This window comes from Pseudorasbora parva, chromosome 21 (assembly GCF_024679245.1).
Source record: "Pseudorasbora parva isolate DD20220531a chromosome 21, ASM2467924v1, whole genome shotgun sequence".
In the NCBI taxonomy this organism is placed as follows: domain Eukaryota; kingdom Metazoa; phylum Chordata; class Actinopteri; order Cypriniformes; family Gobionidae; genus Pseudorasbora; species Pseudorasbora parva.
The window spans coordinates 39,819,107-39,832,505 of NC_090192.1; the positions used below are offsets into that span (position 1 = coordinate 39,819,107).

Here is a 13,399-nt window from a genome sequence, read left to right on the forward strand (position 1 = left end):
TGTGTGTGTGTGTGTGTGTGTGTGTGTGAGTGTGTGTGTGTGTGTGTGTGTGTGTGTGTGTGTGTGTGTGTGTGTGTGTGTGTGTGTGTGTGTGTGTGTGAGTGAGTGATTGAGTGAGTGAGTGAGTGAGTGTTCTGTGTCTGTGAGAGTTTTTGAGTGTGTGTGTGTGTGTGTGTGTGTGTGTGTGTGTGTGTGTGTGTGTGTGTGTGTGTGTGTGTGTGTGTGTGTGAGAGAGAGAGAGCGCGTGTGCTGTGTCTGTGAGAGTTTGTGGGCTGTGAATGTGTGTGTGAGTGTGTGAGTCTGTGTGCGTGTGTGTGCGTGTGAAAGAGATTGAGAGAGAGTGTGTGCTGTGTCTGTGAGAGTTTGTGAGTGTGTGCTGTGAGTGTGTGAGAGAGAGTGAGTCTGTGTGCGTGTGTGTGTGAGTGTGTGTGTGTGTGTGTGTGTGCGCGCCCACAAAACAGGACAGTGAGTTTGTCCCTGCAGAATCAAAACTAGAGCATCTCTTTCTCAGCCGTGTCTTTTCTGACTGGGTCAATCTTACAAAAACCGTAACGTCTGGGTCACATTTCCTTTACGTTACGCAGGAGACTTGCACTGCATTCAGCGCGCGCACACACACACACACACACGCACGCACACACACACACAAGCTCATGAACTTCCTGAGAATCAAACCAATGACTTTTAAACCCGTATTTTGCATAAAGCAAGCGAAGGCTATTTTAGGCTGTTTTGCAGAGACACATGACTGTCCTGAGGGCTTCTGATGTGAGCCTGACAGGTGAGCCGGATCAATCACGGACGGCTGGAGCTCCGGCAGACGGTGAACAAACACCGGCTCAGTTACTGTAACAACGCTTTCTGTCAGCTGTGTGCTGCATTCATCTCTGAAACAAAAGCCTGCGTTTTTTAATTAGAGTGAAGTTGGAATAACATTGCATAAGAAACACATTCCAGTGTAACCTTTCTCGACAGGTTTCGTGAGATTCTGTTTTAAATGTTTTGTCTTAATATTCATGACATTTTATTTTTATTTATTTCTTCTTTTTTTTTTAACATTCTCTTTATTGTTTTTTTAACACTGGCACAACAAAAAGATTCAAACGGTTATGAGTCAGTGAAATCCGAATCGATTCACTGAATCATAACCGTTTGAATCTTTATTTGAGGATTGAACACAAACGCGGAAGAGAAGCCAATGCTGAATAAAGTCGTAGTTTTTGTTATTTTTGGACCCAAATGTATTTTGGATGCTTCAAGAGACTCTAATTAACCCACTGATGTCTCATATGGACTACTGTGATGATGTTTTTATTCCCTTTCTGGACATGGACAGTATAGTGTGCATACACTTGCATACGCTCTCGGACTAAATATAAAATATCTTAAACTGTGTGTGAAGATGAGCGGAGGTCTTACGGGTGTGGAGCGACATTAGGGAGAGGAGTTAATGACAGACATTTCATGTTTGGCTGAACTAACCCTTTAACCTTTGCCAGGTGTGGCGTTTCTCATGAGATTACAGCTGCAGATGTGTTTGCTACAGACAGCAATAAAAACCTTTTGCGTTATAAATTGTAGAATTTTTTCTAAACCTTGTGTCCGCGACTATAGAAAGTCAATGTGTTGCTGTCAGTACAACTGTAGCACTGAAATGTTAACATTATGACATCATCTCCAGATCGATTGGTTCCTGAAGTGTGTGTGAGTCTCGTCAGATGCGTTACCGTCTCGGGATGAGATCCTCAAACTGTCCCACAGACTTTCGAAAGTAGAACCGGCCATGATCAAGTTTTAGCTCCTGTAGAAGATTAGCAAACTCCTCTTCAGATCCAAAACCTTCTTTTCGGTCTTTTAAATAAAATGTAAAGCTTGTCGAGGAAGTGTCCGTGTTTTCTCAGCTGTCGCCTCAAATGCTGTGAAATGTTAGAGCTCTGAAATGTCATCTTAAATGCGGTTTCTTTGAAATTCATTGTGAAACGTACTACCATTTCTAGTGAAGAACGTGATGGGGAGCAGAAATCTGAAGAGGAAAAGGTTAAAACTTCTGCCTGGAGGAACAGAGGAGCTCATTATGGAAGTGCGAATGGACAGTGTGTGTGTGTGTGTGTGTGTGTGTGTGTGTGTGTGTGTGTGTGTGTGTGTGTGTGTGTGTGTGTGTGAGAGAGAGAGAGAGAGAGAGAGAGACAGAATGAGTGTGTGCGCGTGCTCTCATCTGTGTGTGTCTGTTTTTGCGAGTCAGTATGTAGGTGTATGAGAGTGTGCGTATGCATTTGTGTGTTTGTTTGTGCATGCATTCGTGCGTGAGCATGTGTGTGAGTGTGTTTGTGTGTGTGCACATGGGTTTGTGTGTATATGTGTGTGAGCGCATTTGACTGTGTGTGTGTGTGTGTGTGTGTGTGTGTGTGTGTGTGTGTGTGTGTGTGTGTGTGTGTGTGTGTGTGTGTGTGTGTGCGAGAGTGAGTGCGTGCGTACGTCTGTTTGTGTTTGTGTGAGTGACTGTGTGCTTGTGTGTGAGTGTGTTTGTTTGTGTGTGCATTTGCGCATGCGTGTGTGAGTGCGTGTGACTGTGTGTGTGTGTTTGTTTGTGTGTGCATTTGTGCATGTGTGTGTGAGTGTGTGTGACTGTGTGTGTGTGTGTGTGTGTGTGTATGTGTGAGAATGTGTATGAGTGTGTTTGTTTGTCTGTGTGTGTGTGTGTGCGCATGGGTTTGTGTGCATGCGTGTAAGCGCATGTGACTGTGTGTGTGAATGTGTGTGAGTGTGTCTGTTTGTGTGTATTTGTGCAAGTTTGTGTGCATCTGTGTGTGTACACATGCATGCGCACCAGCGCATTCAAACAAACACACAAAAACATGGAAACACGCACACATAAACCAGCACATACACACAGACACAAATGCACACATACAAACATGCACGTATCTTCAGACGTATCTTTTCCACTTCAGATTTCTGTGTGTGTGTGTGTGTGTGTGTGTGTGTGTGTGTGTGTGTGTGCCATGTTCTCACCAGCTCCTCTGACATCATCACGAGGGCTGAGGAACTTCACTACAGTCAGGTCAGGAGATCTTCAGACGTGTGTGTGAGTGTGTGTGTGTGTGTGTGTGTGTGTGTCATGTTCTCCACAGCTCCTCTGGCATCATCCCCAGGGCGGAGGAACTTTACTACAGTCAGGAGATCTTCAGACGTGTGTGTGTGTGTGTGTGTGTGTGTGTGTGTGTGTGTGTGTGTGTGTGTGTGTGTGTGTGTGTGTGTGTGTGTGTGTGTGTGTGTGTGTGTGCGCGTGTCATGTTCTCCACAGCTCCTCTGGCATCATCCCCAGGGCGGAGGAACTTTACTACAGTCAGGAGATCTTCAGACGTGTGTGTGTGTGTGTGTGTGTGTGTGTGTGTGTGTGTGTGTGTGTGTGTGTGTGTTTGTGTCATGTTCTCCACAGCTCCTCTGGCATCATCCCCAGGGCGGAGGAACTTTACTACAGTCAGGAGATCTTCAGACGTGTGTGTGTGTGTGTGTGTGTGTGTGTGTGTGTGTGTGTGTGTGTGTGTGTGTGTGTGTGTGTGTGTGTGTGTGTGTGTGTGTGTGTGTGTGTGTGTGTGTGTGTGTGTGTGTGTGTGTGTGTGTGTGTGTGCGTGTGTGTGTGTGTCATGTTCTCCACAGCTCCTCTGGCATCATCCCCAGGGCGGAGGAACTTTACTACAGTCAGGAGATCTTCAGACGTGTGTGTGTGTGTGTGTGTGTGTGTGTGTGTGTGTGTGTGTGTGTGTGTGTGTGTGTGTGTGTGTGTGTGTGTGTGTGTGTGTGTGTGTGTGTGTGTGTGTGTGTGTGTGTGTGTGTGTGCGTGTGTGTGTGTGTCATGTTCTCCACAGCTCCTCTGGCATCATCCCCAGGGCGGAGGAACTTTACTACAGTCAGGAGATCTTCAGACGTGTGTGTGTGTGTGTGTGTGTGTGTGTGTGTGTGTGTGTGTGTGTGTGTGTGTGTGTGTGTGTGTGTGTGTGTGTGTGTGTGTGTGTGTGTGTGTGTGTGTGTGTGTGTGTGTGTGTGTGTGTGTGTGCGTGTGTGTGTGTGTCATGTTCTCCACAGCTCCTCTGGCATCATCCCCAGGGCGGAGGAACTTTACTACAGTCAGGAGATCTTCAGACGTGTGTGTGTGTGTGTGTGTGTGTGTGTGTGTGTGTGTGTGTGTGTGTGTGTGTGTGTGTGTGTGTGTGTGTGTGTGTGTGTGTGAGAGAGAGAGATCAAAAGGATCCTATAAATGATGCTTAATCTGAATCTGACACACTCGCTCACTAACGCTTTAATCAGGTCGATTTGGAGAAATCACAGCATAATTACTTTCCTTATCAAACATTCATATAGTTCACAATACTTTAAATGGATGATCATATTGTGCTTGTTCTTTTGACGTAAAAAATTGTATTAATGGACTAATTAGACCAATCTAACGCACACAACACACACACACACTGCATTGATATACTAATATTATTATTATTATTAGTCACCTTTATTTATAGCATATAGTTCCAAAGCAGCTTTACAGTGATAACAGGAAACAAATATATTATTATTAATAATCATAATATTTACACTTTAAAACGTTATTTTAAAATGTTATTATTATGAAAATGAATAACAATATCTTTAAAATAATGTTGTGTCAATTTGTATTATTATTATTTTATTAATAATAATAACAATATTAAAAAGAACTAGAAAAGTTCTTTTAAATAATGTTGTATTAATTTTAGTTCATTTTTATTAGTAGTAATAACACTTATAAAATAATGTTGCAATAATTTTTATATTTTTTAATAACAGTAATAATAAATTAACCAAAATAAAAAAATTATCAATTTTATTACAATTATTATTATTATTATTATTATTATTATTAATAATAATAACACTTTAAAATAATATATAATAATAATTTTAAAAATATTATTTTAATTTGATTATTTTATTAATAAAAAGAAGAAAAATTTACTTCTAAATGATGTTGCATTAATTTTGGTGATTTTTAATTATTTTTAATAATAATAATAAAGTAAATTGAAAATGGTATTAATATTATAAAAATGTATAATAATTATAATTATAATACTTTCATATAATATTGTAATTTTTTTATCATTTTTTATTTTATCATTTTTATTATTATTATTATTATTATTAATAAAGAGAAGAAAAACACTCGTTAATAATTGTTGTATTCATTTTGGTTAATTATATTTAACAACACTTTAAAAAAATATATTAATTTTGGTAAATTTGTATTATTAATATTAATAATATTTAACAGTATTTAATAATAATAATAATAATAATAATAATAATAATAATAAAGTAACTTCATTATAATAATCTTATTCTGAAGTGTTGTATATTTCTGTATCTATATTTGTTGAAAGTCTTGTAATAAACTAACATCAGCCTCTGGAGTGAATGAAGCGCGACCTTCGCCACCTGAACTCAGGACAATAATAAATCCAAAAAACTCATTAAACCAGTTTTCAAACGCAGCCGGACAGAACATGAATTATTAAAACCGTCTCCTGAAATATCCCTGAAGAACGGCTCTGGCGAGGGGAAGAAGAAACGCATCATCACTGTGGACCCTCATACAGTCACAGCTAATGCAGCTTTAATGAAAGAGGTCGGGTTACACAGGGGTCACGTGATCAGGTCACTAAGGACTGATGTCATCATGTGTCAAATTAGACACATCGACACTGACAGGGGTCCTAGAAACTAAATATAAACTCTAAACAACTAACTCAACTACAGTACACACACACACACGCACGCACACACTCACACGTTTGCACACACACACACACACACACGCACGCAAACATAAACTCTAAACAACTAACTCAACTACAGTACACACACACACACACACACACACACACACGTTTGCACACACACACACACGTTTGCACACACACACACACACACACTCACACGTTTGCACACACACACGCACGCACTCACAAGTTTGCACACACACACACTTACGCACTCACTCACAAGTTTGCACACACACGTACGCACACACAAACACACGCTCAACCACGCACACACTCACTCACACACACACACACACACACACACACTCTCACACAAACTCTCTCACACACATACACGCGCGCAAACAGACGCACTCACACACACTCAATCACACGTTTGCACACGCACACGCACACACACATACACGCACAAACAAACATACTCGCACACACAAGTACGCACAAACACGTACGCACACACAAACACACGCTCAACCACGCACACACTCACTCACACACACACTCTAACAAAAAATCTCTCAAACACATACACACGCGCAAACAGACACACTCACACACACTCAATCACATGCACACAAACGCACTCACACGCACACACATACACGCACAAAAAAACATACTCACACACACACACACACACACACACACACAAGTACGCACACACACACGCGCGCACACACGCACACACTCTCACACAAACTCACACACACACAGACACACGCGCAAACAAACGCACTCACACACTCAATCACATGCACACAAACGCAATCACACACTCACACACAGACACGCGCAAACAAACATACTCACTCGCGCACACACACACACACACACACACACACTACCTCACACACTCAAACTCACACACACTCTCACACACACAAGCTGTAGGGAGGTTAACTGCTGTCACCATGGTTACTGACCATCGCTGTAAACTGGAGAGGAAATGACTCATGAATTGACCTGCACATGCAAACACACACACTTCACCCTGGTTTTAGCACAGAAATCTTAGTTTGTGATAGTAGAACATGTTAAACCAAACCGTCTGGCTAATTCACAGTAAGCTTAATTGCTAGTATTTGATCATCATGTATTATGTATTTGTATATGTATTGTCACTACAGATATGTACGATGCTCATTAATGTTTATTTTCCCTTTTAAACAAACAAACAAATAAATAAATAAAATTAGATGATATTTTTTTATGGTACTGTATTTCAATAAAACATAACTCCTCCATGGCAACCGGAGCATCCTGTGGCGTATGAATAAGTCATATGATTGGACACACCAGGAGAGTGAAACGTGTGTGTGTGTGTAAACATTGGCACATTAGGTGTGTGTGAGAGAGATACATTACCCTGTTAGTGATATACGATACGTTATAGAATTGTGTCTGTGAGTGTGTGTGTGGAGTGTGTGTGTGTTTGTGTGTATACGCGTGTGTGTGAGAAAGTGAGTGTGTATGTGTATGTTTGAGGAGTGTGTGTGTGTGTGTGTGTGTGTGTGTGTGTGTGTGTGTGTGTGTGTGTGTGTGTGAATGAGTATGTGTGTCTGTGAGCGTGTGTGCGCGTGAGTGAGTGTGTGTGGGCGTGTGTGTGTGTGCGCATGAGTGTGTGGTGTGAGCGTGTGTGTCCTTGTTTATATTACATTGTGGGGACCAATGAGCAAGTGAATGTGTGTGAGTGTGTCTGAGCGTGTGTGTGTGAGTGTGTCTGAGCGTGTATGTGTGTAAGTGTGTCTGAGCGTGTGTGTGTAAGTGTGTCTGAGCGTGTATGTGTGTGTGTGTGTCTGTGTGTGTGTGTGTGTGTGTGTGTGTGTGTGATGCATCAGACTCTGGATAATCTGCTCTGGTTTAAGTCTCTGCTCTAAGCCGTCGTACAATCACAATCCCAGTAACGTTCTCCAACATGTGCCGCCCCTCGCCATGACAAAACCTCATGAGATTATTCCCACCAAACCGCTCATTTCCTTCCCCCTCGTCAAGAACACGCAACATCTGTCTGTGTGTGTGTGTGTGTGTGTGTGTGTGTGTGTGTGTGTGTGTGTGTGTGTGTGTGTGTGTGTGTGTGAGTAACATTTGATGGACCAATCCGAGTCTATCGTCCAATCACAGCGCTGCTTCATTCATTATTTCTGATAGAAATTGCTAAAGTGCGTTTGTGAATTCACAAAGGCTGGGATTCAGTTAAACGAATACATGCGCTGTGGGTTTAACCGCATTTAATTAAAGTAATAGCATAATTAAAAATGTAATTGTTGTCATTATTTACTCACTCCTGTCGGAAAAAGAAAGTCCTATGGGAATGACATGAGGATGAAAGATGACAAAATGTTCATTAGTCATGAAGTGAACCTCGTGGTGAGTCTCCGTCTGTCACTCGCTGACATTAACCGAAGCTCCGTGTGAACGTCCGGTCGATCTACTTGTCATGTTGGGTTATAATTCATAAAGCTTGATAGTATGACAGAGACAGAGTGTGTGTGTGTGTGAGAGTGCGTGAGAGCAAGCGAATGTGTGTGTGTGTGTGTGTGGGCATGTTTTTGTGACATATCAGGACACAAATGTGTATAATGCCATGGGTATGACACAGGTATTACAGGAGAGGGTGAAATATGAGGACATTACCCATGGCCCCACTTTACAAAAGGCTTATAAATCACACAGGAGGAGTTTTTAGAAAGCTTTAAGCTTGATACTATGACAGAGACAGAGTGTGTGTGTGTGTGAGAGAGCGAGCGTGTGTGTGTGTGTGTGTGTGTGTGTGTGTGTGTGTGTGTGTGTGTGTGTGTGTGTGTGTGTGTGTGTGTGTGTGTGTGTGTATGTGTGTGTGTGTAGCGGCATCAGGACTCACCAGCACGCGTCCTGTGAGCGTCTGAGCAGAGATCATGACCCCGGCCCAGTCCTTCACAGAGGTCATCCATCCCACCTCACTGGCCGCCGCCTCCGCCTCCCGCCCGCTGACTTTAATCACGCCGTCGCTCAGGACAACCGGGTTACTGACCCGCTGCACGTTCTGGAGACACACACACACACACACACAGAGAGATCAGCAAGACAACACACACACCGTCAGCATGATAGAACAGACAGGTCACATTTCATCATAAAATCTAAATAAATAAATATCAATTTTGCACAAAAACAGCTGATTAATCAGCATTAGCAGCGCAATGTTATTTTAACATCAAGGCATGTTCTTCCTCAAATTCAAATCACTATAATAAAAAAAATCTTTAAAAGGGTATTTTAATTATTTAATTATTTTAATTGTGGGATTGTGTGTATGTGTGTGTGTGTTTATGTGCGTGTGTGATTAGTGTGTGTGGGGGGGGTGTATGTGTGTGTGTGTTTATGTGCATGTGTGATTAGTGTGTGTGTGTGGGGGTGTGTGTATGTGTGAGTGATTGTGAGTGACTATGTGAGTATCTGCATGTTTGATCAGTGTGAGAGAGTGAGTGAGTGAGTGTGTGTGTGTGTGTGTGTGTGTGTGTGTGTGTGTGTGTGTGTGTGTGTGTGTGTGTGTGTGTGTGTCTGCATTACAGTGATGGTCATTTGGGGGAAACCGTGTTTAATTGCCATAAATATAATCACAAATATAGATGGAAACATCTCATATAAGCTTACAAAAAAATAACAATACATGTATTCATATAAAATATATTAATGTAAAAATATTCATAGGACAGTTAACTTCTCAGAGAGAAGTTATTATTATTATTATTTATAAATAATCAATGTCATGAGTAAACAACAGTGCTTCAGCCCTTGTGGTGAAACTGTCCAGAAGTGTGGCTTATTTTATTTCACTTTTATAACGCTGTGTGGAACGCTGTGCTCAGAAAGCATTTACAGTATCATACGACGGCCCACATATGACGTCTAGCATTTGACTAACACACGTGACCCTCACATGCTGATGTCACTCACTCTCACACACACACACACAGCGCTTTCTATGCAGGCTTATATTGGGCTGTGTGTCTAAAACAGGACCTCAGTGCTGGAGTCCGGTGTCACGGTTCAACACGCCGGCCAGAGAATGCCACATATGTGAGACGCGTAACACACAAGCAGTCGGTCTTACATGCCACACTGAAATACACACACACACACGTTAGCACTGACCTACCGACACACAGATACATTCACACGCCCCTTAAATGCTCTGTAAACACTTCAGCAGGATGAGTTAACCATCAGCACCAACCATTACCGTCTAACATCCATAATGTGCAATATTTCAGAGACACAGAGGAGATTACATGACGGAGGACTTCCTTTCATACAGTCCTATCCCTGTATGAAATATGATTTCATATAGAGATATTTCATACAGGGATAGGACCATTAGACTACCATTCAAAAGTTTGGGGACGGTAAGATGTTTTTCCAATAATGTCAGTAAAAAATACAGTAAAATAGTGTAATATTCCTCCAGTGTAAATCATCTGTTCTCTATGTGAATATATAGTAAAGTGTAATTTATTCCTGTGATCAAAGCTGAATTTATCATCATTACTCCAGTCTTCAGAGTCACATGATCCTTCACTAATCATTCTCAGATGAGGATCTGATGATCAACACACAGTTAGGATTATTATCAGTGTTGAAAACAGTATATTTTTGTGGAAACCTTGATACATCTACTTCTAGAAAGTTCAAAAGATCAGCATTTATTTGAAATCTTTCGTTACGTTATACATTTCTTTACTGTCACTTTTGATCAGTTTAATGCATCTTTTCCCGCCAAATCTTACCGACCCCAAAACCTTTGGGTAGTGTACTTATACATTTTCATGCTTTATCCAGCATTTGGGAATTATTTAAGATCGGCTTGCAGTGCAGTAAGGGATTGTCTTCTCTGAGAAGGACATTTTGAATTAATAGAGGAAACTTACGCTGCAGATAACATTACAGCTCCTGAAATACAGCCCTCGACGTTAAGTCTTAAATATAATTTAGTAGCGGCTGTATCTTTAATCGTCTTCAGAGAGATAGAGAGATGCTGTACAGTGATGTGATGTGTGTGTGTGTGTGTGTGTGTGTGTGTGTGTGTGTGTGTGTGTGTGTGTGTGTGTGTGTGTGTGTGTGTGTGTGTGTGTGTGTGTGTGTGTGTATGTGTGTGTGTGTGTGTGTGTGTGTGTGTGTGTGTGTGTATTCCAGGGATTTCTCAGTAACGGTTTAGACGTCACATGAACTTCAGCCTGACGAGTTTAGCGCTGGACTCGTATCGGCGCAGCTGAAATGGATGTTTCTTCCTTTTTTGGCCTCGTCTGCTGAAAGTGATCCGAACGCTGTTGTTAAATCGCTCAGATTCCTTTGGCTTTAGCCAGGATTATGTTTATTGTATCAGCAGACCGTGTGTTTTATCACACTTCAAACTTTCCTGGCAGAATTTAGATGAAAGATGCTGAATTGTTTCGGAGACGTTTGGAGATTGGAAACGGTGGACACGAATCAAAGCCCTCATACTTTACTTTCTAAAAGCTCATGTTTGTCCGTTGGGTCCAGGTGAGCAAACGATCCTCAGTCTGTCAGGCATATATTCACCGATCAGGCAGAACATTATGACCGGTGAATAACACTGATTATCTCTCACGACTGGCCTAATGGTTAAAGAGTCGAACTTGTAATCCAAAGGTTTTGGGTTCGAGTCTCAGGTCAGTGGAGGGAATGAATAACCAGCGCTCTCCTCCACCCTCAATACCACGACTGAGGTGAGACCCTTGAGCAAGACACCGAACCCCCAACTGTGTGTGTGTGTATGTGTTTTCACTACTGTGTGTGTGCACATTTGGATGGGTTAAATGCAAAGCACAAATTCCAATTATGGGTCACCATACTTGGCCACACTTCACCTTGCCACGGCTCCTGTTAGTGGGTGGGATATATTAGGCAGCAAGTGAACATTTTGTCCTCAGAGTTGATGTGTTAGAAGCAGGAGAAATGGGCAAGCGTAAGGATTTGAGCGAGTTTGACAAGGGCCAGATTGTGACGGCTAGACGACTGGGTCAGAGCATCTCCAAAACTGCAGCTCTTGTGGGCTGTTCCCGGTCTGCAGTGGTCAGTATCTATCAAAAGTGCTCCAAGGAAGGAACAGTGGAGAACCGGCCACAGGGTCATGGGCGGCCAAGGCTCATTGATGCACGTGGGGAGCGAAGGCTGGCCCGTGTGGTCCGATCAAACAGACGAGCTACTGGAGCTCAAACTGCTCCAGAAGTTAATGTTGGTTCTGATAGAAAGCTGTCAGAATACACAGAGCAGCTCAGTTTGTTGCGTATGAGCTTATTATTCTGGGGAAATTATTCTGATTCTACATTGAACAATAATGATGTACATCAACAAATCATCTATAATACTGCAATATTCCATATTATATATAATTGTCCATTTTAATTTGATTCTGACTGTACCTTCTTCTTTTAAAATCAGTTTTCCCATATTTGTTGAGTGTAACGTGATTACGCGTGTCTGTGGTTTCTCATGGCCTTGTTCGGCTCTCAGTGCTGACAGACTGACATCTCACGTGACCTACAGATACTGATCTACACACTGATTCTCCTCAAAATGCACACACACTTTTCTACACTCTTGCAATTAAACAAGTTGTTTTTAATGCTTAAAAGTTACAATGAAATAATTTTTATGGAATATTGATGTAGTGATTCGATTTCGATTATCAAGCTTGTGATTCGATTCAATGATAATATCGATTATTTCAGGAGACGGGCGGCTCACTCGCTACGGTCTGAAACAGAGCCAGTGGTTTTTTAAACATAAACGGGTAATAACTCTGACGGTTAGCAGATCTAAACACAGTCAGAATCAATCGCTCGCTCTCAGCTTTATTAGCCATCAAACCACACAATATTTATGTCTTATGTATTTATGTGTTTGGCAGCTGGGATTTAAGAGCCAGTTGGTGTTTGGTGTAAACTGGATTAAGAAATGGAAAAAAATGGCGAAATGCGAGGACAGAAGTGGCATCTATCCGGTGATCAGTGTCAGACACGAGAGCCGCTCACAATGGCACTGATTTTATCGCTCCGGGTCTCAGAGAGGCTGTATGGTTGGACATGGTGGACACTTCACCTGACGGATGCTGCACAACTGGCCATAGATCTTAAAAATGGGATCACAAATGGGACATACTGCCAGGCTGTAACAACAAGAGCCATTCCAATTAGACAAGAAATCAGTTTGCTATTATTACAGTAAAAATAAGCTACACCGGAGGGAAAAGTGTTTGCTATCAACAGTGTGTGTGTGTGTGTGTGTGTGTGTGTGTGTGTGTGTGTGGGCATGTTTTTGTGACATATGAGGACACAAATGTGTATAATGCCATGGGTATGACACAGGTATTACAGGAGAGGGTGAAATATGAGGACATTACCCATGGCCCCACTTTACAAAAGGCTTATAAATCACACAGGAGGAGTTTTTATGAGAAAGTAAAAATGCAGAATGTTTCCTGTGATGGGTAGGTTTAGGGGCAGTGTGTGTGTGTGTGTGTGTGTGTGTGTGTGTGTGTGTGATGGGTAGGTTTAGGGGCAGTGTGTGTGTGTGTGTGT

General features: G+C 41.9%; 1 protein-coding gene across 7 annotated transcripts in view; it reads right to left on the reverse strand.

The window, feature by feature from the left end:
- LOC137056415 (calcium-activated potassium channel subunit alpha-1a-like) overlaps positions 1-13,399 on the reverse strand; it is a 139,856-nt gene that overhangs the window by 100,514 nt on the left and 25,943 nt on the right. For all 7 annotated transcript variants that reach the window (XM_067430499.1, XM_067430498.1, XM_067430501.1 and 4 more), the window contains exon 2: positions 8,680-8,841. In XM_067430499.1, coding sequence (XP_067286600.1) covers positions 8,680-8,841 — 162 coding nt within the window. The remainder of the gene's footprint in view (positions 1-8,679; positions 8,842-13,399) is intronic.